At 36.1% G+C, this 27,666-nt stretch overlaps 1 protein-coding gene across 3 annotated transcripts in view; it reads right to left on the reverse strand.

Annotated features, from left to right (window-relative positions):
• TM2D1 (TM2 domain containing 1) overlaps positions 1 to 27,666 on the reverse strand; it is a 130,705-nt gene that overhangs the window by 84,105 nt on the left and 18,934 nt on the right. The window contains exons 3-6 of one of the 3 annotated variants that reach the window (XM_057500263.1): positions 24,236 to 24,344; positions 21,928 to 22,019; positions 13,927 to 14,000; positions 1,606 to 1,735 (exon numbers count right to left, since the gene is read on the reverse strand). In XM_057500263.1, the coding sequence (XP_057356246.1) occupies positions 1,625 to 1,735; positions 13,927 to 14,000; positions 21,928 to 22,019; positions 24,236 to 24,344 (386 nt within the window). In that variant the 3' untranslated portion in view covers positions 1,606 to 1,624. Of the gene's footprint in view, positions 1 to 1,605; positions 1,736 to 6,229; positions 6,710 to 13,926; positions 14,001 to 21,927; positions 22,020 to 24,235; positions 24,345 to 27,666 lie in introns of those variants that run through there. The other 2 variants (XM_057500264.1, XM_057500265.1) reach the window with 2 other exon arrangements.

Here is a 27,666-nt window from a genome sequence, read left to right on the forward strand (position 1 = left end):
ATTTTTTTCTTATTCTTGGAGTACATCTACAGTAAATATATGCCATAGAAAGACCATATGAATGACAAGCAGAGATGTGCCTTCTCAATGGGCCCCTCGAGTTTTATATTTCAATTTTGAGCCTGGAATCCCAATTAAATGTTTACATAGTAGGCTACAGAGCTGGAATTGCTTTTTAAATAGCATTTGTTTAATTTTTAAGCATTATCGTTTAAAAACAATCTAAGTACTTTTGAAAGAGACAACAGAACTACACAACCCTTCTCCTAAAGTAGGAATAACAATTTCTAAAATGAAGATGCCTATACAAAGTGACACAGCTAGTGGGGAATGGGATGGGGGAAAAGATATAGAACAGCTAATGGAATGCACTGAATCTAGATTCTAGACTGTTTTTTTCCACTGATTAGTTGTGTGTCTTAGCTGCAACTTTCTTAGGTCCCAATTTATTCCCTGGTGAGGAGAGGCAGATGGATCTCTAAGCTTCATGTCAATTTTTAAACCGAAAGACTCTTACAGTTTTTAAAAAAAGATAGCATAAACTTTTGGGGCAATCATTTGAATAAATTCATAAGATCCTAACAGTCTGTTGCTGTTCAACTCTCATAACAATAACTATAAAGCGTATCCCATAATTTTACTATGAGAAAAGAAAGGAAAAATCTACCTTAAGGGCAAAATTATACTTCATATCCTATTTATACCCTACAACCTAGAAAATGAACATGTATTCCCTTCCTGGCCGCTCTTGAGATAGAGCTGACTGAAAACCCTAGGACTGACTGGCTAAAACATCTAGCCTGTCTTTCTGCCTCCTCTCGCTAAAAGATGCTAGATTATTCAAAGCTAACTATCACCTAGAAGTAGCTGGCACCCTACATGTTATATGGGGCTTCTCTGCTGCAGAGATGGTTATACCAGGGAATTGTTTTCCTGATAGTCTACAAAAATTCTGAGAAAAATTTAGCACTACTGGAAGATTATGTGCTAAAACAGACTAAGGTACAGTCACAGAAATAAAAACCTCATACTAGCAGAGTCCTAAAGAATCAGAAGGTTGAACTAAGAAGATGGTTCCTCTGACTTCTCCAGGTATATCACCTATTTAAAGCTGAGACCAATTAATAATTGTCATAGTCAGGGCCAAACTTTACATTAGAATAAGTATGTATAGTAGTTCAGAGTTGAGACTCTTTCAACTTTCAGGTCTGGGGAAGGAGAAGATAAGGAAGAAGTTTAAGGATAATAATGATCCTAGGAGAAAAAGACAGTAGAGAAGATAAGCTATGTTAGACTATCTACAACATACACTTTACATAACCATCACATAATACTGTCTTTTCGTACGTGTATGTGAACTTTGTCCTTTAACCATATTCACTGCAAAGAAAGAGACTCTGAATTAAGAACTGTAGGAGCAATGAACACACATAAAAATGCTTTGCAAAAGATTAGGGATATTCCAGACATATGTAGATCTATGTTTCCTGATAACCAAAATTAGAGGTTTAGAACACTAGATGATCTATTAAATTTTCTATGGTTTTCAAATTCTCATAATTGTATACAAATAATGTAATTATGATTACATATAATATCACTTACTGTTTCTTTTTTAAAATGTTTATGGAAATAACTGTGTTTTTCTAAATGTCTCATTAGTAATACTTAGTCTTGTAAGTCTGGTTCCATAATAATCTATGATGTAACTACTTCCATCTGAAGGTCCAACAATCTAGAAGAGAAAGTTTTCAAAATTATTTGTTTTATAAGAGAGATTTTCACAATCTTTGTGTTTACTTCTTCGGTTGTTAATAAAATTACTTCAGTAGCACCAAAAATGTAACTCAAATTAACTCAAGCAAAAAAAGTAATTTAGTGGCCCACACAGCTGAAAAGGATACTGGGAAAACTCACAGTATCAAAAAAGCTGCAAGAACTTGCTGCACTGATGGACAGTGACTGCACTGGGGTATGGGTGGAGACTTGGTAATATGGGTAAATGTAGTAACCACATTGTTTTTTCATGTGAAACCTTCATAAGAGTGTTTATCAATCATATCTTAATAAAAAATTAAAAAAAAAAAGCTGCAAGAACCAAGGTCTCAAGTACTGAAATTCCATTTGCCATAAAGTCCTTGGTTTGGCCTCCCTGACTCTGCTTAGCTTGGCTTGCCTTCATTCTGCAGACAGGCATTTTACAGTTGGTTACCAACAGCTCCAGATTCACATGTTCACAGCTCAGCAGCTCCCAATAGAAAGAAAGTAAAATTTCCTTCCTCAGTGTTCCAGGGAAATACCAATTCCTGGGAAAGACTGATTTATCTGCTTGGTTGTTATGACTATTGCTAGACAAGTTACTGTATCCCGGGAAATAGGATTAATATGACTGGCCAGGTCAAGCTCTCTGTGGGAGATGAGGCAGTGTAACTGAAATTCCTAACAGAACCACATGGAATGGAAAAGAGAAAAAACAGTATGTGCCCATTACAACCATCTTGTCCACTTAATCACATTTGTTTTACTCAGTTAACATGATCTCTACAAATTATCCTGTAAGGTAGCAATCTTCTAACTGTGGCCTTACAGGTGCACAAAGTTTTGTATATGTGAGTCCAGACAGTTTTAAGGGAATGAATTTTGAGATCCTTAATTCTCATATATGCCCTTTGTTAAAACTGATCAGCCTGACACCATGCTATGGTGGTAGAATCATGCTAGTTCCCCTTCCCACCTCCCTTTCACTGTGGTCCTTTCTCCAACTTCACAACATAAAGCCTATCTCCTCCCATCAAAGCATACCCCGAGTCTCATGACAGCACATTGCCCTGAGGTATAAAAACCTCCAATGTGCCAAACAAAGGGATAATTCAAAATATTGCACTTAGGCAAATCTTTCATCAAGTCCAAAAATAGTCTGCTATGTCTTGTTAAAAGACCACTCCCACTAACACTTTACTTTTTTTTGCTTAGAAATAATTTGCTAAAATTTATAACATGTTCATGGTGTTTGATCAACTGCATATCATTAATAATTATAATGACAGCTCAACCCAGAAATCATAGAAAATTTTTTAATATTTCAATTTTAATGAATAAGAAGATCAGGAGATTTTTCAAGCATAGGAATATATTACATTTGGATAAAACTTTGGGAGAATGAGAATAGAAATAAAAATTCAAGGAGAATAAGAAACAATGTTAAAATTGTAATGATTAGTGAAGGGTTCATTCACTCTTTTAAGTGAATGATATTTAAAATTCTATGGTATTTATGTTCTGTTGGATATGGTTTAAAATTGATGTAACAGTTTTATTTAAATATGTCAATATTTGCAAACTAGAAATTATATCCTTTGCAACTATTTAAACTTATGATAGGAAATTTAAATGTCAACTTTAAAACGTGCGGAGGGTAGGGATTTTTAAAAAAATTATTTTAGAGGTTATACAACTGGAGTTTGAAGAACACTGCTGTAGAGCATTTTTCATTTTTAAAATGAATTTGGTTTTAAAAACCACTCAACAAATACTGAATTCCTCCAACATTTAAGGCACTGTGCTAGGCATTACATACCTAACTGTGAATAAGATACAATCCCCGCCGATGGAGACCTTATTCTAGTAAACACTTAACCATGCACTTATGTGCTAAATACTATGCTAGGTGCTGTCATGCACTTTGAATTACTTTCTAAAGATTACATTTATTTGGCTTGACATTTATGAATATTATTTATGAATTTAAGTAAAAATTAAAATGTTTTTACTAGCCAAGGTCACAGAGACAACTACTATGTACATTAAACCAAGAAAGAGAAGAGTGGGTGACTAGAAATTACAACATGTTTTGAGACTGTATGAGAGAAATAAATAAAAAGTAAAGCCTAGATAGTACAAATGGTAAAAATTGCCTAATGTGGAATATGCCATAGATTGGAACTTGGCCTTTTGTCCTCTATCTTTTCCTTCCTATGCCATCTCCCCAGACAATCTAATTTACTCCTATTGGAAAAAGTATTCAGAAGTTGGAAATAAGGAAAATATATGACTGGGTGACCTTTTAATATCATGCAGTTCTAATAAACTCTACTGAGGTACACATGACTCTCCCAGGGAATATAACTAAAAAACTGGTTAGGGCTCAGATATTTTACAACCTTACCAAGTTAGCAATTAACAGATAGAAAAATGGTAAGGTGGTGTTTTTGTTCTTTGTTTCCCCTGTCCTGAAGAGGAGACAGCCCCAAAGGTTACAGTTTTACTATCTGGTAATACATGATCCATTTTTGTATTCAATTTAGGGATCTTATTACAACCTTATTTTCCCCTCAAACTATGTAATTCTGGTTCATCAACAACTTGTTCTATCATGATAATTCCAATCCTCTTTCCAGAAATTGGTTCAGCCTGGGCATGTAACTCTGGAATTCTGGACAATCACCTATGAGACAAGTTCACTGGGGGCCTTATTTGCCCTTAAGAAGATACTTGTGAGAGGCAACTGTTTTTTTTTCTGCCTCTGAAAGTAATTATATAAGGAAGTGATGCTGACCAAAGGAAGTGAAGATGGCAAAAAGAAGGAGGAAGGAGGGAAGAAATGGAGGAGCAAAGGAAGAGAGGAAGTAGGGAGGGAGGAAGGCAAGGGCGACCCTTCATTATGTACTTCAGATCTAAATTAACAAATTGTAAAACTACTTTATCTCCAGGTTTTTAGCATATGATATAATAAAATACTATTATATAATAAAATATTATTAAAGCCAATTTAAATTGAGGTCTGTTACTTGTAGCCAAAAATTCCTGATAATGTACCTGTCTTCAATGCTTTCTACACACCAATGCCAGATCACCAAAGCAGAGCACTAGTTGCTATTTTCTGTTAAATTGTTTCTAAAACAATTTGAAGAGCTGCCCCAAGTATCCATCAACAGATGAATGGATAAACAAAACATGGTATATACATACAATGGAATATTTTTCAGCCATAAAAAGGATGAAGTTCTGATACATGCCATAATATCAATGAACCTTGAAAGCATTATGCAAAGTGAAATAAGCCAGGCATAAAAGGACATGTATTGTAGGATTCTTATATAAAATATCTAGAATAGGTAAATTCATAGAGACAGAGGGTATATCAGATGTTACCAGGAACTAAGGTTAGGTTGGGAAGGAGGTAGAATTGTTGCTTAGCAGATACAGTTTACATCTAGAATGATGGAAAGGCCTGAAAACAGATAGTGGTAATGGTTGCCCAACATTCTGACTGTAATTAATGCCACTTAAGTGTACACCTAAAATGGTTAAAATGGCAATTTTATATTGTGTACATATTTTTTACCACATGAAAAAGATCTCTATTTGAACTTTATTGTGGGTAAAATTGCAGTATTTCCAGAATCTCTTGCCTGGCCTTAGTGCATCACCATATCAATAGTTATTTCCAAGGGGTGGAAAGGAGTAGTCCATCTCCATATCAGTAGGTGATTACATAGGGGAGCCAGGGCATATCTGGATAGAGAGGTTGGGTGGGGTCCCTTTTTGCACCTGGATCATGAGACACAGGCAAGCAAAAGTGGACAACTGCTTGTAAGCAATAAACGGGTTTCTCACACTTTATTTCTCCATTTGACTGACTTCGATTTCAAAGGGAATTTGCCCCAGACTGGAAAAATATATTTTCCCCCAGAGTTACTTCTGGAGGTAATCAGCAGGACCTCTGAATTTGAAATCTGTCTTCATGGATATGACCCCTGGGCAGGCTGCCCCTAGAGATGGTGGGGAGAGCCAGAAACCCCCCTGTGGATGGTGGGGAGTCCCCAGTAGCTGCAGTGATGGAGGGTGCAGCTTCACTTGGAGCCCCCTATCTATAAGGCTTCCAACTGGGAAGCCCCTAGTGGGGAATTGGTCTAGGGTAAAGCACCTCCTAGATGGGTGGGGCCTTTCCCAGAATTGAGAAAGGGTAGAGACACTGGAAGCTGTGGAATTAGCCTTCCATGAGACAGAAGACTGCTTAGCAGCCCTGAAAGGCCATGTAGCAGCTGGGATTGTGGGATGTTTCTTTCTAGAGATAGTGGAAAGGGTTATTGAGGAGTGAGGAGAGAGAGAGAGAGAGAGAGAGAGAGAGAGAGACGTCAGCAGGAGAGAAACACATCTCAGCATCGCTTGGAGGAGCTGGGTAATGACCTATGGGATGCCCTTAAGAAAGAGAGACAGTTATTGAGAAGATGGGTTGCACTCCTGGAAGATACAGCAGCAATGAGGGAGGAGGCAGAAAGACACACCAGCCCCTCCTTTATTAAAGGCCTGCCTGGTTATAATTAAGAAAATACAAACACAACAACTGTGGGCTCCTCAGCGGGAGGAGCTGCCCCACTCCATGCTGCACCCCATACCCAAGATACTGGTGGACATGAGCATCCAGTTTCAGAAGCAGTCAGAACCTCTGCCTACAAGGCTTTTGTCTCTGGGATATGGAGGTGGAAATCATTGTTATGTTGGGTTCTGAAATGTGTTGACTGGCTTTCCAGATGACTCACCTTTCCCTTAAGCAGCAGTTTCAGAGTGCCCATCACACCTCAGAGAATCAGGTGCTTTTGAACTGGCTGACAATAGCCATCAGGGCAGTTGGCCTAATCGGGTTGATTTACCATACTTACCCACTAGCTGGAAAACATATGCAGAGATCCAGCAGGTGTTACAGGAGCTGGGCATGAAAAATATCATCTTTAATAGGGATCCCCAGGGCCCTGATGAGGAGTTGTTCACTGTAGGAATGAGAAATCTAGTGCTCATACAGCTCCCCCATCTCTTTGGTAGGGCAACCCATAAGTGAGGCTGATTGTACTTTAGCAGATCTGGGGGAGGTTGAAACAATAAGAGCACGGAAGGAACTATGGTCTACAACTGAAAGGAGAGGTGCAAAGGGCCCAGTGAAGGTCTGGAGAACCCACATGTGGGTATATTTGATAAAGGCCAGGGTAATGAAGAAAAACTTGGTGGGTAGCCCACTAGGATTTTGTTAGAACTGTGGCACCAATTAGAGCTAGAGCAGCAGTTCCAGCCACTGAGGTCCAGGACACAGAAGCCAGAGGCAAAGCCCCATGTCCAGCCTGTATCCCTGCAAGACTTCCTGGGGGACAGTACTCAGGTTCCGCCTGGACCTTCTTCCCCACAGATTGACTGGGCACTGTGGTTTGACTGAGGTGAGGATCAAGGCCCCCACCTTGAGGGACGTAGTAGGGACCATAGGCCACATGTAGAATTAGCAATTCACTGGTCCTCAGTGAATGTACAAAGTGTCCTGGCACTAGTGGATACATGAGCTGAATGTTCTCTGATTTACGATAACCATGAGCATTTTCCTGGGACCCCTGCTGTGACAGATGGCTATGGAGGTAAGGCAATTAGAGTGATGAAAGCCCAAATCCCACTGGGGATAGGGCATTTACCCATAAAGGAGTATACTGTGTACATTTCTCCCATCCCTGAATATATTTTGGAGGTAGATATCCTGCAGGGCCTGTGGTTACAGACTACTGCAGGTGAGTTCAGACTGACGGTATGTGTGGTAAAGGTACACAATTCTGAGGGGACATGCTAAGCACCCGCCTACAGCTCTTCCTATAACTCAGCATGTGACAAATATGAAGCAGTATAAATTGCCTGAGGGACACAAGGGAACTGGAGAAACTCTACAGGAGTTGGAGATGGTGGGCATCATAAAGCCCACTCATAGTCCTTTTAATTCCCCAGTGCTGCCAGTGAAAAAGCCAGACAGCTCCTGGCATATGACCGTGGATTACAAGGAACTGAATAAGGTCACACCCCCTTTGCAAGCTACTGTCCCCTCTATAGCAGTCCTTATAGACACCCTCAGTCATGAACTAAGGACATATCATTATGTTGTGGACCTTGCTAATGCTTTCTTCTCTGTTGACATAACACAGGAAAGTCAGGAACAATTTGCCTTCACATGTGAAGGCCGTAAGTGGACATTTACTGTTCTTCCATAGGGATGCCTCCACAGTCCCACCATCTGTCATGGACTTGTAGCCCAGGACTTGGCCACATGGAAGAAACTGCAAATGCTGTAGCTGTATCACTAATTGATGATATTATTCTCACATCTGATTCTCTTGCAGATTTAGAAGGGGCAGTTCCTAGATGGCAGCAACATCTATAGGAGAAAGGATGGGCTGTGAACAGCACCAAGGTTCAAGAACCTGGTTTGTCAGTAAAGTTTTTGGGGGTTGTCAGATCAGGTAAAATTAAAGTTATCACAGAAACAGTAATAGACAAGGTCCAGGCTTTTCCTACCCCTACCACTGTGGCAGTATTACAGGAAGTTTTGGGTCTTTTGGGCTACTGGGGAGTGTCTATCCTGCACTTGGCACAAATTCTGAAGCCCTTATACCAGTTGGTATGAAAGGGCATCAGGTGGGACTGGGATGAAACATATGCAGGTGCTCGTATTGCTGTTAAGTGAGCAAAGCTGTACAAGTCATGACTGTAATCGACTCATCAAGGCCCTGTGAGCTAGACGTTCATGTAACCGCAGTTGGTTATGGATGGAGTCTTTGGCAGCAGCTTGAATGGATGCACCAACCTATTGGATTCTGGTCACAACTATGGAAAGGAGCAGAGATCCCATTCACTTTGACCTAGAAGCAACTGACTGCTGTGTACCACACCTTGCTGGTTACAGAGCCCATAACTGGAACAGCTCCAACCAAGGTAATAACCACCTATCCAATCATAGGGTGAGTATGAGACTGGGACCCGAAGGCCACGGAGTGGTGTGGCACAGATGCCTACCCTGGCCAAATGGGTTGCATACTTACAGCAGTGTAGCACTCTCTCCAATAGCCCCTTAAGTGAGGAACTCCAACACTTACTGGAGCCAGTGACATATACCAGTGGAAAGCAGGAAGAACTTGCTTTTGAGCCATTGGTAGCCAAGAGCCCTTATCAGGATAGAAAAGCCCCTATACCTGAAGATGCCTGGTATACAGATGGGTCTGGTTGTGGGCAGCCCACGGAGGGCTGTGGCTTTCCATTCTAAGACTGAGACAACATGGATGGAGATGAAGAGGGGAAGAGCAGTTAGTGGGCTGAGTTGCGGGCAGCATGGCTCGTGATCACCCAGGAGCCCTCCTCTATAGCTGTCTGCACTGACAGCTGAGACATCTATCGGGGCTTGACCCTGTGGCTACTGATATGGTACCATGCCAACTGGATGGTTGGTCACCAGCCCCACTGAGGGCAAGAGTTGTGGCAAGACCTACAGCATCTGATCAGACTAAGACAGTTGCCATATATCATGTGACTGGCCATTTGCCTTTGATATCCCTAGGGAATGATGAAATAGACACAATGCCCAGGTGCACTGGCTAGAAGGAAAGCCTGCCTCTGATGTAGCCCAATGGTTACATCAGCATTTGTTGCACACAGAGCAAAAGACAATGTGGGCTGTAGCCTGTTGGTGGGGCTTGCCACTGAGCTTTGAAGAAGACAGCAGAGTCCAGAAGGAGTGCCTTGTGTGCTCTAAGAGAGACTTACACTGAGTCCTGCAGCAACATGAGACAATAGTAAAGGGGCTATATCCCTTGTCAGGTGACAGATTTTATTGGGCCTCTGTCCATAACAGAAGGATATAGATATGCCATGACTTGTGTGAACACAGCTACTGAACTGTTGGTTGTTTCTCCTGCACATTGTACAGATCAGCAAACCACCAAAAGGGACCTAGAGCATCTCTTTGTGCTTATGGCCAGCCTCAGGTGACTGACAGTGATCAAGGCACCCACTTTACTGGACATGCGTTACAAGAATGGGTGCAGCAATTAGGAATAAAGTGGAAGTTTCATGTACCATATAACCCTACCAGGGTAGGCATGATAGAGATGTACAATAGTTTGTTGAAATCTGGCCTGAATTTGGACACCAATAGTCTATGGGGCTGGTCAGTTTGCATATGCACAGTGCTACAGCATTTGAATGAGAATCCCTGAAAAGGAGCCTTGAGCCCTGTGGACATGCTAACACACATTGCTGCCTCTCTTATACAATGTATGTGCAAACCAAAGAGGAGTTATTAAAGCCAGCATATGGCCAGCAGAGCAATATCCTGCTGCCAGCCCCAACGCATTAAATCCTGAAGACTCTGTTGAGTGGAGGTGGCCCTGGAGATTTTGATACATGGACCAGAGATGGTTGGCCCTTCTGGCATATTGGGGAAAAGGCCTGGAAGCTGGCCTCCTGTGTGTGTCTGGAATAACAGCAGAGTGGCCCCCAAAGATCATGGTAGTGTACCCAAATAATCTGGGAGGTAAGAGGATCATGCAGGGAAGTTTTGTTTTATCTTTATGGCCAGTGCATGTAACTCCCATAGCCCTATATTCTGACCCATCTGTAACTCCCACAGGGAGGGGGGTGAAAGTCTGGTATACTAGACCAGGATGAGATCCCATTCCTGCCACTGTCCCATCACAGGACCACTCTCTTGCATGTATCCTACCTGATGGACAAGATTTGCTTATGCTGGTGTCATTAAAACATGTATCTAATCACCCTTAAGGTGATTTTCTTCTATAGTCCCTGAGCTCCTGGACATGTCCCTGGCTGCAGTGGCCATGTGATGATTGCTCTGAACTCCCTAACTGTTCAGCTACTGACCACTTGTGGAATAGGCAAGCTATGGACTTAATCTATGTAGGACTTTGAACCTAGGTGAATCCTCCTGCTTGAGGATTATCATGATTTAATTACTGTTGTTATTGTATGTTATTAGTCTGGTTACAGTACTCCACTTTTCTCGTACAGGGGTCATTGAGGAAGATGGGGAGTAGATTGTGAAGCGAGATTTCTGGAGGGTGGGCTGTTGGTAAAACTGCAATATTTCCAGAATCTCTCACCTGGCCTTAGTGCATCACCATATCAATAGTTGTTTCCAAGGGGTGGACAGAAGTAGCCCATCTCTATATCAATAGGTGATTACATGGGGGAGTGAGGGCATATCTGGGCAGAGAGGTTGATTAGGGTCCTTCTTGCAGCTGGGTCATGAGAGACATGGGCAAGCAGAAGTAGATGACTGCTTGTAAGCAGTAAATGGGTTTTTCCCACTTTATTTCTCCCTTTGACTTATTTCAATTTCAAAGGTAATTTGTCCCTGCCTGGGAAAATATTTCCCCCCCAGAGTTATATTTATTAATGTTGTAGTTTTGTTTGTAATTTAAAATTAATTTTTTTAGTGGAAAATGTATTTTGTTTGTATATAATTAGGTAGCATTCTAATAAAGAAAAAAATGTGGTTACTATTAAGTACTTTAACAGCTAAACTTCAGCAATAGGTATGCTTCCTCATTTAATGGCATTACATTGTCATTGAAGTCATGCCACTGAGATAACTCAAATTATCTTATAAATTTAAAATATTAAGAATGAATTAAGAAGTGAAAGAAAAAATTAGAACACTTTATACAACTCTTATCAATGTACCCTTTTTCTATCTAATCCACTTATGAGTTTCTCCATTTACAGAATGCAAATATTAATACTGGCAAGATCAAATCATCTCCTTAAGACCTATAAGCTGGTGAAAAAAGTAAAATGATTTAGCTATCTACAGTTAGAGAATAATGATACAACTTTTGTGCATCCCAATTCCCCTAAAGAAGTAAAATCGTATTCTCTTAAAAGTCAAATTACTGTTTGGTGTCCATAGTTGATTTATTTGTGGTTAATTTTAACATGAGGCTGTAAAAACCATCCAATTAGTCACATTTTAATTAAGCATCTAAATTCCTACACTGTGCCAGAGGTTAGGCATCCAGAGCCCCTGACTTCATTTGATTTAAAGATTGCTTAGTATTAATCCTAAAAACAATATAAACATCATTCTTAAAGAAATGAGTAAGATTCACCATTCTATGATCTGAGGAAGACACAGCTTTGGGATTAGTCTAAGAACCAGTTTTAAGACATTCTTTGGTTTTTGAACGTTCTTTTAATTCACTAAATAAAAATCTTGTTTTATATGATTCATTCACACATTGCCATTTTCGTATTTTTAACAACAAAAAAAAGAGGAAACTTTCAAAAGTTTATTAATAAGTAAACTCTTGAAAGTATTTCAGTAGATATAACAATATATGCTAACAATAATACGCATTATACTGCACCAAGATGAACTAACTAGACTTATTTTTTGAAGATTTTCCTGGATTTTTATTATAAACACTGTGAAGGAAAAGTATGTTTTTATAGTTCTTGAGTTCATGCACAATATGTTTCTGGGATCACAGCCCAATAGAAAAATACTACTATTCACTGGGGAATAATATTTAATAGAAAAAGAAAAAAAAAATTGGGGATGGAGAGGAAGAAGGAAAGAATAAACAAAAAGATGATGGACAAAATGTAAAGGGTCTATGAGAAATTGGAAAAAATATTTTCAGGACAAAAATATTAACATTTCATTATATTTATAGTAAAACTTATTTGATTTGCTGAAAAAGATAATTCTCTAAAACTAATGTACATGGTACTTTTTGAAAGAATGGGTGCATTTTCTCAGCTTTTCTGTTTCCTAAAGAACCCTAATATTTTTTTATCCAAAATTGGTTTTATTTTGCTACATTTGAAAACTGATTTACTTTTCCCCCAATATGAAAGCAGTCCAAAGAGGTCATACCCATTAAAATGTTTTATTTAGGGAAACTTACCTCAGAAATTCAACATTCCAATTCTACCTCAAAAATTTCTTAATGTGATAGTAAAAGTTCCAAATCTTTTAAGAATACAATTTATTCTGAAAAGTTCAGGCACACATGTATCAGAAAGAAGTAGCTAAATCAAATAAGCTCTATAACTAATATAAATAAGACTATAAAGCAATGATATCACTGAAGAAAGAATATAGTATGAAAATATTAAGTGGTTGGGTTTCAAAGACATTGAATTCTGGGTATCTTAAAAAATCCCAATAATATATAAATTCCCTGGATCCTCATTTAAAGTGAGAAACCCATTTTCAAGCATATGTGCACAAGTAACTTAGCCTCTTCATGCCTGCTTGCCTGTCCCACAGTCAGAGAAGGCAGGATATTTGGTTAGGCATATGTTTATGAATAAAAACAGGAAAATTCCAACTTTAAAACCAAATATTTTCCTTGTTTAATTCTGGTATCTTATTGGCCCATATGCTACCTCCTCCTCACAGTATGGTACCCTCCTCACAGCATGCCACCAAAAATCTCCTAGATTTTGACTTTTTTTTAAAGCATAAGGATAACATCAAGCAGACAGAATTAAGTAGTGGAAATACTGTATGAGAATGAAAAGCAAAACTGATGATGATCTAAATACATACTGACATACTTGCTGAAGATATTAGGTGCTCCATAAATGCCTGCTGAAATGCTGTTTTGTGACATTTGTTGTGATAAATTCATCTCTTTCTCTAATTTACAAATCCCACAAATTAAACACAATCAGTTGAGTATAATTTAATATAAAACATCTGGCTGCACTTTTAAACACTTAAGGACAGCATTTCACAAATATGCCTGCTTCCACACCACTGCAGCAGGAGAAAATGATAATAAAAATAATAAAGATTCTGGAGAAGTTATTCCATAAAGAAATCTCTTTAAATCTGTGGAACTCACATTTTCAAGTCCTATTTAAGCATGAAATCTTTTTTTTATGGAGTTCTTATGTCCTCTAGAACTACTAACTGGTAGAGCACAGGTTGAAAATGCTACTTGGAGATGTGGCCATGATCCCTTAAACCTAGCATCTGAAGAAAAACTGAAAAAACATTTCTAACTGCTTTCTAATGTATTTAAAATATACCAGAAGATGATCATAGAACTCAAATTTGAATGTAAAAGTAGTTAATCTAGACTGAAATGAACTTACCTGCATTGAAATAAGAATGAAATCAATTAAGCTCCCAATTCCACAAAATCCTACAGTGCAAAACTTTAACAAACCTAGAAAAGAAGGTTAAGTCATTTACAACCTGGAAAGTCTTATAAATACTAACAAACTTTTGTTTCCCAATAAACTGTTATATATACTGTACCACAAACTCTTTATATCAAGAACATAAAATTAACACTTTAAAAAAATTAAATCTTCACCTAAAAATATCAGAAAAGTTTAAAGGACCCCCTATATAGAAAAGCTACAAAAATTTATTAATTCACTAAACAAATAAATATAAGAAACTGAAATAAAAACTTAAAGCAATCATAAAAAAATATCTTAAGAGAAAAGGCCTAAGGAAACATGTCTGTAAAATCTCAGTACACCAGTTCCAGAGCATCTTTGAATCCTAAAATCATTATTTAAACTTAATAGATTATGTGATTCAAATTTTAACGTACACTTACAGTACGAAATTCAAATAAATAAAGATTGTCAAGGCAAAAAAAGTTGGTAAAAACACTGATCTACAAGGTAAGTGGCAAAATTTTATTAATAACCCAATTATCTTGAATTTGTCTTTTTTTCCTAAGCATAACATGTTTATTAGGTATATAGTTAAAGTCAACAATTCTGTACAGTATATACACCTCTGTCCTTGGTCCCAATCTTAGAGCTAAGGTACTAAAATAGATGATAACAGAGCATAGAATCTAGGACATTTACAATGCTATAACACAAAAACATGATGATGATATTAGAAGAGGTAAGGTGGGGGTGAGGGTGAGATGAGTAATCTATATTTAAACTTGAGTTGCTTTCCAGAGATCCCATTTGAGATTTAAAAATGGCATGAAATAAGACTCTTCATGAAAGGGTACTTGTAAGTATCAACTACAAATAGATGCCAGCTAAAATCATAAGAATGGATGAGATCACCTCCTGCACACAATTTGGAAATACACAAATAAGACTGAACTACGTGGGTGCACTGGATGATATTTTTTCCTTCTAAGTACTAGACATATAGCAGAATAATGTTGTAAGTACTGGGATAAAACATGTTGGGAATAATTTAAAAACTATTAAAATACAGAGATATAAAATTATGTTGCAGTTTTCTTCATGATGCTTATTACCTACTTAATAATTTATATTTGTTTACTATCTGTCTCATGAAGGACCCATTAGCGGAGGGTCTTTTATCTATTTTGTTTACTCCTGTGTCCTTTGTCCCTATAAACATTGCCTGATACGTGGTATTTTTTGAATGAATGGGTGCATTTTCTCAGCTTTTCTGTTTCCTAAAGAACCCTAAAATTTTTTTATACATTCTCTTATATAACTGCTTTAATTATTTTTTCATATATATATAGATAGATATATATATATATATATATATCTGCACTTCCTCCCTCATTGTATTTCTGAAATGTATCCCTCTTTCATATAACATTTTAGTATACATTTGGAAACAGCAGTTTCCCTTCCTTCAATTTGTTTATGAAAAGAATATTAAGAATGGTTTGTCTTTAACTGCTACTCTATGAAGAAAATGTAACCATATCAGAACCCTTACTTGTCATGTCTTCTTCCACTGATATTCTTCTTTAGCTCTTCTCGCCTCTCAGGCTACTTCCTCAGAGCAGTCTTCCTAATCTATCTACAGCAGAATGCCACCCCCGACAGCCCAAGCACTTTATCATATGTCCTCTATTTGTTTCCTTCATAATTCAGGTTAGAAATCTGTAACAGCCTCATTCATTGATTTGTTCATTCATTCTCTGTTTTCCTCTGCCATGTATATTCCTAAAGCCAGGACTCTTATCCCTTGTATTCAAGGCAATTCCTGAACAGTGTCAGATAGACAGTAAAGGCTTAATAAATATTTGCTGTATGACTATCAAAAAACTAAATCAATCTAAATGTCTGACAGAGAGGAATTACCTCAAAAAATTAAGCTAATCTAACAATAGGAGAGAATACTACGCAGCCATTTAACACAATGATATGGATGCATATTTGTTGGCAAAGTAATGTGATTTAACATGCAAAACAGAGAAAGATAATGAGTTCCTTAAATCTAGATATTCTGTTGCTGAACCCCTTCTTTAGGGTTCCTGCTCAGATAAAATATTAGATAAGCAAATAACGTGTGTTTGGAACTTTGGTAAATGTTACCTACTCTTGGAATAATACAATGAAAGAAATATAGGACAGATCCAACATGATTAAGCATTTAAGGAATCTGTAAATTAATTTACAGTCATAGAAACCAGATGAGTACTTTCTTGGGGAAGAGCAGGACAAGGAGGGCCAAGAGGCAGGGATTACAAATGGGTATGAGGGAGCTTTTGGGAGTGACACATATGATCATTATTTTGACTATGGCAATTGTTTCACAAGTATATACCTATGTCTAACTTACCAAACTGTACATTTTAAATATGTGCACTTTAATGTATGTCATTTGTACCTCAAAAAGCTGTTTTGAAAAATTAAGGAACTAAGTTTGAACATTTAAAAAAAAAATTAGACAGATGGTAACTACACTTACCATGATAAGCATTTCATAATGTATGTAATTGTTGAATCACTAAGTTGTACACTTGAAACTAACATAATATTTTATATTCAACTACACTTCAATTAAAAAAAGGCTCCAAAAGTTTAAAATAATTACAGCAATTTATATCTTGATTTATTCAAAACCTGTGATACTAACTATGGTCTGTTTCTGTAAGTTTAACACAAAGGATGACTTTACTAATGAAGTTGTTAATAATATTATCTTAAACTTGTTTTAGCTTTACAAATAAAAATATGTTTTATGAAAATAAGATAGGAAGGACACTAAGGATTAAAAGAGATAATGAGACAAAGTAAAAACAGATTAGCACCTGGCACATGGAAAGCATTCGACAAATATTAGCCTAGCTGCTACTTTGCTACCACTATTTCTACTACTACTACTAAAACTACTGTTATAATTGAGAAATTAAGACAGCATAAATCCACATTTTTTTAGAGTAGCATCCTCTAACCTGGTCTCATTTCCTGCAAATTCCTTCTGCCTGTGTTATAGCCAAATGACCCAAAGCTCACTTTTAAAATGCCTGCCATGCTCTTGCATCTCCTTTATGCATCTCCGCATTTATATTGCTACACTATTCTCTGTCTTGACTCCTCCTATGACCCCCACTATTATCAATCATCTAACTAACCCCCTAATAGTCTTCTAAAACTTTTGGAAAGTCTTCTCTATGTCCCAAGGATGAATCTAATGCTGTTCCTAGATGCTCACCAGCCCTTAACTTTCAGATAGGACACATCCCATAGTATGATTTATTACATATTATTTTATATGTTTGGCTTCCCCTGTCCTTCCATAAGCTACCTGAAGTCATGGCTGTGTCATTCCCAAGCCTTGTCAATATGACTACTGAAGGAACAAATTATGTCAATTATCTTATTTGTAAACTGTAAAGAATCACTGATCAACCTGAACAACACAAAGAAGTACACATTCTAAACAGGATTTATTAAAACCAAAACAAACCATCACTCTTAGAGAGTTCATTATTTTCTAAAACAATACTAGCTTTTTAGAAGATGTGGTATTTGTGAACTACCAAAAGTAGACTGACTTATTTTTTCCAAATAAAAAAATGTCAGGTCTCTTCATACAGACCATTTATTACCTTCTTATTGTTGAAAAGAACATCAGTTTTAGTTTTAAAAATTGTTTCAAAATCTTAAAAGTTTCTAATCAAAAAGGATCCATTTTTATTCTGAACCAATACTATAATATATTCTTTCAAAAAGATTATACAGCCAGATGACATTAATAAAGCTCATGTCGTAAGTGTACTTTATTTATAATTTAGTAATAAGCGTTACATTTTAAAAACATGAATTCAATAAAAGGATTTATTTAGGTATAAAACAAAAAACATCAATTTTTGGTATTTAAAAAAATTTTGGTATTTCTTGTTTTATTACATATTTTTATATTCTTCTACATAACTGTTTTAGAGAACGCAGATTATTTCATATTGAAGTTGCTATTTGCCAAACTGCAAGTATGCAACAGTGATCTGATAATTAGTTAACACTATGCTTTTTGTGACTTCATAAAGGAGAGCTTTGAAAAATTTAACCTATAATCTCCTTATTTGTCTTACAGTCTGTGGGTATTATATACCAGTCCCAACTGGTAACTTCAAACTTAGGAGGAAAAAAAAATGGAATAATACGACCAAAGATTTATAAGATTTGGGCTTAAAAATATATGACTTTGTTATTCTCATAATGAGAAAATATTTACATTTAAAAAGAATACCACTATGAAAAGAGGATTCTTCCTGTTAACTGCTCCAGAAGAGCTACTATCTTTGAGAATCCATAATCTTTTAATGCTACAGATGGGTAAAACAAAATATGCTATTTATTGCATAAAAAAAAAAATCACAGATGTAACACAGACAAAAGCACAGAAGTAGAATATTATTAGAAAAATAATGATTCTTGGTGAAAAAAGGCTTCCAGCTAAAGGAACACTGGTATATTGAGGAATAAACCAATTAAAGGAAATAAAGCTATACATAAAATCATAGTCTTGAGCTAAAAAGGAATTTAAAATACCTAGCAAGAGAACTTTTCTTAAAAGAATTTTATTCAATATCACCTCAAATTTCCCTTCTTTAATCTTGAAATATAATTTATGTAATGAAGTATCACATTGAACACTAAATCAATTACTTAATAAAAAGAGCAAGGAGCAAATTTCATATCTATATGATTTATATTATTTATTCTGTTCTTATAAAATTCCAATGGTCATGAACAATACTAAGAAAGTATTTTTAAAACTACCTATAAATACTAACTACTTTTCATAAACCATGAAGATTAAATAAGATTACAAGAAAAATAGAATTTTAGGCTCTGTCTAGAACTACTTTCATATCTGTCAACATTGTTATTACCCATTAAGAATTTTTTAAAATAGCAGTAATCATTTTAGTTGAAAATACCAAAATTCCTTAACCTTGGATTCTTAGCAAAAGTTAAAATTTCATTAAAAACAAAAATGTTTTTAAAATTTACAACCACTGTAATTTTACATATTTAGATTAGATTAATTGATAAAACAGATCAAAATCCTTAACATTAAGATAGCTAAAATGGAAGTAAGATATGAATAAAAATATTTGCTTAGAGATAAGAGGATTTTCAGTTGAAGATAATGAATTGGACATGCCCACTTAGTTCCTTTCAACCCAAGACCCACTAAGAGATGATAAAGGGATTTTTAAAGTCACAAACCCAATTAGAATAAAGAAAATGGAAGATAAGACAATAGCAACAAAAATTCAAAAGCTGTAAAGCAGATAGATAAGAAGTGACAGATTTAGCAATCTTGAGGAAGTTGTATCCTAAGCCGATAGTCAAAATGTGTTGAGTCAATAAACATCTAAAGGTTGTTGTGATATAAATTATTTAAAAAATCAAAAGAAAAAACCCTTTACACTGAAGCAGAAAGTCAAATGTTAAAAGTCTACATGTTTATAGAATCTCAGCCTCAAACTGAAAGGTTCTCTTTGACTGAAGCTAATAATAGATTGGAGTAGCAGTGGCCTGGGAAAGGCAGCTCCTGGCAGGAAACTTAACATTCACTCAACTAGAGCCATTATACACAGCTTTACATGGTCTTATTACCTAGAATTTTATTCTGCAAGAAAAAATTCACAAGATACCTACCAACATATTATTAGGTGCTGCAGTTAAGTAAAAAACAACTTACACTATATTACAAGACAGCTCATGACATACTTCACAAGCTAAAATGTCATTCATTAAGCCCTAATTTTAAATATATTTACTATTCAAAATCACCACAGAATAAACTGTTTTTAAGATAGTTTTTCTCCTTCCTTCCTAATGTTTTAAAAACTTTTTAAAAGTTAGAAATCTTTCCAAAAAATATATATATTCTATCCTCTTAAAGAGAACATGTAAGAAAATGCAAGTTTTAAGGCAGAAGCCTTCAGGTGTATTCTAATCATGACCATGTCATCTTAACTTTCCCATTCTTAACCTAGTTTCTCCATCTGATTATCTGTCCTTCTGTTCAGCCAGCCAGCCAGCCATCATCTAAGAATAGTAAGACTAAATGATTTTTATTTTGGCAACTCAGAGTCCTTCTGTGCATATTAAACTGCTTTTTAGCTGTGTAATGGAATGGAAAGGTATGGCTATTGTAATAAATGGCATGAAAATAGTTACTGTATCATTCAGGCCAGGACTATCATATCATCTCCTTTCAGTTTACTCTGCCACCAGTCTTCCTCCTTTAAAGCCATTTCCCACAATTCCTCTCATCTTCCTGCACTATAAAGCTGATCATGATTCTCCTGTTTAAAAACTTTAATGCTTCTGATGTTTAAAGGGTAAAATCCAAACTCCATAACAAGATAATCAAAGCTTTTATAATCTGACTATGGGCTACCTCTGCAGTCACTTTTCATCTCCTGCCATTGTTCTTCCTATACCATGGGTTAATTTATCCACCATTCTCCCAACACACATTCACATACATGCCCTTTAACTCCCTGTGCCTTTGCACATGCTGTTCCCTAAAATACACTAAATCTCTTCAAAATCTAGGTCAAATGTCACCTCATCTAAGAACTCCCTCACATCCACAGGCAAACTAAATCAGTCCCTTTTCTGTGCTCTCATAGCACTATGTTATGGTTCTGTAGTAGCACTGTCTCATAAATTGGCCTACCAACATATTTATTTTTTACCAATATGAACTGTAATCTTTATCATTATTTCCAGAGCACTTAGTTACTTACTTAACAGGTAGTAAATACTGAATAAATGTTTGTTAACTAAATAAATTTGTGTATATAGTATTTTATATTTTGACTTCTATTTATGAGCACATAACACTGAATTCCAGGTAAGGCTTTCAGAAACATACCCCTTTTCCTACTAATGCCATAGTAAAGATTCCTCTTTGATCTCGGGTGGGTAGCAGTGTGGAAAAAACACAATTAGCTTTGCTAACTGGAAGGCAGAGCACTCAGAAACTTCAAATTTGCTTAGTAAAGGGTTAATACAGAAGCAGAGTACTTCAGTAAATAAAAAGTGATCTCCAAGTCAGAAAATTTGGGTTCAAATTCAGGTCACTAGCTGAGCGTCCTTGGGTAAATCTCTTAATCTTGTGACAATTTTCCTATCTATAAAACAAGGATGGTAACAGCAAATATGTCACAGAATAAAGCAAGGCCTCTTTAGAGTCAGTAAATCCCTTAACCTCTCTGGTGACAATTTCTCTACCTCTAAAAGTTAAAGAGGATAATAACCTCAGAGACTTGTAAGCTTAAATAAAGGAAGGCATGTGAAAGTATTATTTAAACAAAAGTTATCACCAAATGTAAACAGTTTTCATAAGCATTAGTAACTATGGCAAATGCAAAGATTACAGCCAGGAGGAAGGTATGGGGAAGGTCGCTAAGGGTAATAAATGTCAGGCTCCACACCACTCACCCTGGTTGCAGCAGTCCCAGCCCCAACTACTCCTGAAAGAGGTGTTTCTATTCCCAAGGCAACACTGATAAAGGTTCAGGTAGAAGGCAAATATTTTCTGGAGGGATAGGGAGAAGGCTCCATGTATTCAGAATACATTTATTGAACATCCACTATGTGCCAGCACTAGGAACAATAGGTCATGTCTACTGTCCTAAGTCAGTGTCTATACTATCTTGAGTGTGTGTTTCCATGAAGATGAAAATACAGGAAAAGTCAGTATTTCTTACCCAAGCTGAACTGTAGAGCTGACTGCTAGCTCTATACTCACAGAAGAACGTCAAGCATTCAACTCCAGTTACATGGAACTAAGTATGCAGAGATTTAATCTATAGGAATAGATATACTTACCTACAAGTTTCACAGGACTTTTTTTTAATGACACATACTCACCCAAGGCAGGATATCCAAGGTAAAATCGATCTGCTCCCAACCATCCAAGAAAAAGAGACAGTGCAACTGCCACTTTGTATGAATAGCCATTTCTGCACAGAATTAGAACATGAGTGTCACATTCACAGATTTCCAACATGTAAACATTTTGGAAAACAAAACTTTATTATTTATTTGTTAATTGGTTCATTCACCCATTCATTCAATTAGTGCTTTTTGGATGGCTACTACATGCCAGACACTAGATTACTGGGATGTATTAATGAACAAGAAACAAAGTTATCTGCCCCCTCAAGGCATTACAATCTAGCAGCAGCAATCAATAAACACAAACATATTTAAAAAGTAAATTGTACACTATGCTAGAGAGTCACAAATGCTATGAAAAAAAGAAGTGGAGCAGTGTGTATAGGGGATCCAGAATGCCAGAGGTATCTGACAAGGGCCATTAAATAGGTGATAAGAATAGGCCTCACTGAGAAGTGACACCTGAGGAAAAGACTTGGGGAGGTAAATTAGCCATGCCCCACCTTGAAGGAAAGTGTCCCAGGCAAAACAATCTGGTGCAGCAAAGGCAGCATACCTGGCATGTTTGAAGTCTATTTAAAGAGGCAGTAGAGCAGGGGTGGAGTAAGAGAAGGGAAGAATTGTAGGAGGTAGGTCTCGGAAAGTGCAGATCATGCAGAGCCTTGAACACTATTATAGACTCTGGAGCTATGGGAAGCTACTGCATGACTTTAAGGAGAGGTATGATATTATCTGATTTAGACTGTAAAAGAATCACTCTAGCTGCTGTGCCAAAAGTAGATCATGGGGAGTATTTATTTGTGAGGTATTGTTACAATATCATTGTATAAGTATACATTATATAAGTATAAGAAATCATTCCAAAACTCAGTATACTTAAAACAATACTTAAAACAATAAGTATTATTCTCACACTTGTACAGTGCAATTGGCTGTGGTTCTGCTGATCTAGGCTGAATTCTGCTGGAAGTTAATGCCTCTATTCTTACCTTTTAACTGTACATTGCTGCATTTTATTTGTACCTTCTAAACTATATATTGTTGCTTTTTGTTTGATGGCATCTATTTGCAGTTGTAAAAAGAAATAACCATTATTTGGCTACTTGTACAAGTTCTATTAGAATTCTTAGGAATTACTATTAGCTTTTTTTTTCTTTTGACCCTACTTCACTAAGTTAATGAGGCACTTTAGATTCTATCTTGCTGTGTAATCCCAAATGAATCACTTAAGCTTCTTGTGTTCCAAGGTTTCTCATCAGTAAAGTAAAATTGTTAAAAGGAACTATTTCCAAAATACCTAGATATGATTAAGTTAGTTTTTAAATTTATAGATTGAAATTTCTACCTTAAATACTCCAATGACAAACAATTAATTGCTGGCCCAAGATATCATAGGTTATAATACAACAACTAAGAAAATCATCCGTTGAGGACAGCTAATCACTCAGGTTGGACCTTTTGGGTTCATATTACCTGTAATGGCAGCACAATGGTTACAACTTAATTTCCAAGTTAACTCTGATTTTTCTTTCAGTGTTTCTGGGTAGATTAGGCTTAATGCGACTGAGTTGTACTCATCATGCTCACAAACACTGACACTAATTATGGTAAGAAACATAAGTCTCAGGGAAACCAGATACTCCCAAATCTACTGGCAAATTTATTCCTCTCCTATAGTAAAATCTACAATTCCAAAATAGAATTTGCTTGATGAGCACTGACTCAGAATAAGGGGAATTAAATTAATGGGTAATTTTAATGATAAGTTACAAAATAAAGATAATATTCCTAACAAAATAAAGCCATTTGTCTTATTATTCCAAACTAACTTTATATTGTTTAACATTACCATTTTTCATCCATACTATTACAAAGAATGAAACCAAGTTTCAAATGTCTTTTAATATGCAAATGATTAATTAGCATTCTTTTAATACAACAGGCATACAATCCCTTATTTATACTCTAGAAATCCTCCAAATTTGAAAACAGAATTTTTTAAAAACTCATTTGGTAGCATAAACTGATTGAACTGACATGGCATGAGGCCATTCGTAAGTCTCTATTCCACATAAAGAACCACTTACTTTATTGGTTGATAAATTGCATTTATAAAGCAGCATGTTTAACTTAACATTGAAATTTTCTGACACAAGCAAAAAGTAGAAGTTATATTAGCGCAAGATTTCCCTCATAAATTAACTCTTTACCTCTTCACTCCATGCAATTAAGATACAACATCAGTAAATATCTGAAAATTTTGCTTCAGTAATGTACATACACGTTTCGGCAAGATATGGGCTTAAGAAAACCAACTTCATTTCCAGTAAAATGTGTTTCATTGCCACCAAAATCCTTGCAAGTTATGTTGGGTGCTGGAAAACATGGAACTAAAGACAGAAAAAGGCAAGAAACCATTATTATTATTTTTTTTCTGTAGGGAAGATATGTAATTATGTTTTTTGAAGACTAGCAAAGCACACAAGAAAATGTAACATTATAAGAAATCACCTCTCAATATAACCTCTGACGTGAGACTTTAATTTAGATAGAAAAAGCTACCTTATATATACATATGAATATGTAATATATTTAAAGACAAAGATAATATAATATAGTAGTCTCGACACAAAAATGTAAGAATTGACACACTGAGTTACATGCATGACCCACCTAGTTCCATTTCCTGCCTCTGACAAAGGTGAAAAGAATTGCACACTACTACTAACCTTTACTTCATCTCTAGGATAAAGATTACTTCTTGAGTTTTTGTTGGTAATTCACTGGAGAATTCATTAAATTTAACATAATCTGATTTTGTATTCTGGGTTTGTTATCAACTATTGTAGACGATGACTACCATAAACTGATCTTTTTATACATTCTAAATAGATTACTTGTATTTATTCTATTTGTTTCTCTGTTCCCTCTAGGATGTGATGTAGCATACTATTTCAGCATTTAGCAGTTTTGATCTTTACTCATACCCCAGATGACAAGATACTAAGAGTAACACCTATAGAGCTTACTATGTGCTAGGCAGGCACTGTCCTGAAGCCTTTTACAGCTCATTGTGTAAAGAAAAAGAACTTTGGGATGAGAATGATCTATCTATGCATTTCTTCTTTCAGAACCTTGGATTCCCTGTAGGTAAAAATAGTACTATGGTCACCTATGTCACAGGACCACTGTGAGGATTAAACATGACATAAAGTATCTAGCACAAGGCACAGTATATTGCAGATATTCAATAAATGTTACTTTTCCTCCTTCACCATTTCTGACTAAAACAAACTAATGTTTTAAGGCTACTTTTATTAAATGCTTATCTCTATGCTTAGCATCAATAATTACAGATAATTTTTAAAGAAAATAAAAATAGACTTCATATAATAGCCTAAAAATAAAAAACAGAGACCCCCGGAGCTTTATTATGAGAGGAAAATGGTATTCATTTTCGGTCTACTTTATAAATTACCTTCTTAAGATTTCCAACAAATCACTGTCCTTTTTTAGGCCAAGAGTAGTACAGAGAAAACGATGCCAGGAAAACACACTATAATGACTTTGTACCCTTTTTGTTGGGTTATTGATAGTTCAAACTATATCACCCCTTAAGTTTTATTTATTTAATGTATTTAAATTTCCAAAATAAGATGTTTATGCTAAAAGGCACAGATTCCATACAATTAAGAACCATTTAAACAAGAGAAAAAGTAATAAAATGAAGGGAAGAAGGAAAGTAAAAAAATAATTATACTAGAAAACAGCTAAAGACACTGTAATCGAGCCACAAATTTAGATCATAGCTTCCAAGTAGTTAAGGCAAAAAGCTTTACAGAACTATTGCAATATAATGAAAGAAAATATGCCAATTCACCTCTAAGCTAATGCAGGAACTTGGTTTGGGTCCTGACACAAGGGAAACAGAACTAAATTGAGTAGGTCTTCAATAAGAACTTTTACAAAATAATAGAGATTTTCCATGCAGCCATCTTTTACAATGACTCCAGATAGAAGCAATGACTTAAAATATCAAGATGTACAGAGATGGAGCAAAAGTTAACAGAGGATTTATATGTAGCTGTTTAGCCACCTACCATACCATAGGGATAAAATTTATTGACTTTTGTGAATCAATTATTATCATGTTCCTTAATTATATCTCTTGAAAATATCATCTTAGGTTGTATTTTTTACCAAAGCTATATAGTAGACAGCTCAAAATTGAAATTAGCAAATGTCTAAATGCTAATACATATATTTTCTGTTACTGACTGAAAGGAGATCAATATGCTCTATTTCAATAACCAGGGGCGATTTTGCTCCCTAGGGGATATCTGGGAAAGTCTGGAGACTTTTTTGGTCACCACCACTGGGAGAGCTGCTGCTGGCATCTGCTGGGCAGAGGCCAGGGCTACTCCTAAATATCCTACTGAGTGCCCGACAGCCTCCTCGCAGCCAAAAATTATCTAGTTTGAAACAGTAACAGTACTGAAGTTAAGATCCTACTCTAGATCAGTGGTTTTCAAAAAATTTGCTCACGATTTCTTAAAATAATTTTAAAACTAGTACTTCCTCACACATTTTCAAGTTGACAGCTATAATTTTTCATCACAGATTTAAATGGTTGTAAAAAATATAATTTCCAGCATATTGTAAATACTGCCATTAAAACTTTTTTGAAATTAAGGTATAATTTATATACAATAATCTTATGATATTGTGGTTTCAACATTCACCCCTAATATCAAGTCCCTCCACCCCCACCCCATTGCAGTCACTGTCCATCAGCAAAGTAAGATGCTATAGTTACTACTTGTTTTCTCTGTGCTATACTGCCTTCTCCAGACCCCCCTACATTGTGTGCTAATTATAGTACCCCTTAATTCCCTTCTCCCTCCCTCCCCACCCACGGTTCCCAAACCCTTGCCTTTGGTAACCACTAGTCCCTTCTTTGAGTCTGTGAGTCTGCTGCTGTTTTGTTCCTTTCATCTTGCTTTATTGTTATACCCCACAAATGAAATCATAGGGTACTTGTCTTTCTCTGCCTGGCTTATTTCACTAACCATAATACCCTCTAGCTCCATCCATGTTGTTGCAAATGGTAGGATTTGTTTTCTTCTTATGGCTGAATAATATTCCATTGTGTATATGCACCACCTCTTCTTTATCCATTCATCTACTGATAGACACTTAGGTTACTTCCATATCTTGGCTATTGTAAATAGTGCTGCGATAAACATAGGGATGCACAAGTCTTTTTGAATCAGGGATCTTGTTTTCTTTGGGTAAATTCCTAGAAGTGGAATTACTGGGTCAAATGGTATTTCTTTCTTTAGTTTTTTGAGGAACCTCCATATTGCTTTCCACCATGGTTGAACTAATTTACATTCCCACCAACAGTATAGGAGGGTTCCCCTTTCTCCCCATCCTCACCAGCATTTCTTCCTTGTCCTTTGGATGTACATCCTAACTGGTGTGAGGTGATATCTCATTGTAGTTTTAATTTGCATTTCCCTGATAATTTGTGATGTGGAGCATCTTTTCATGTGCCTGCTACACTGCCATTATAATTTAAATGTTAGCACACTCTTTAAAATGCAACCTAAACACCCCAGTAATTTGATAGCCATCATCATCCAACAGACAATAGATATGAAAGAGCTTTTCTTTAAAATTCATAAATTTTATATCAATTTTAGGAAAATG

Source organism: Manis pentadactyla, chromosome 4 (assembly GCF_030020395.1).
Source record: "Manis pentadactyla isolate mManPen7 chromosome 4, mManPen7.hap1, whole genome shotgun sequence".
Taxonomy (NCBI): domain Eukaryota; kingdom Metazoa; phylum Chordata; class Mammalia; order Pholidota; family Manidae; genus Manis; species Manis pentadactyla.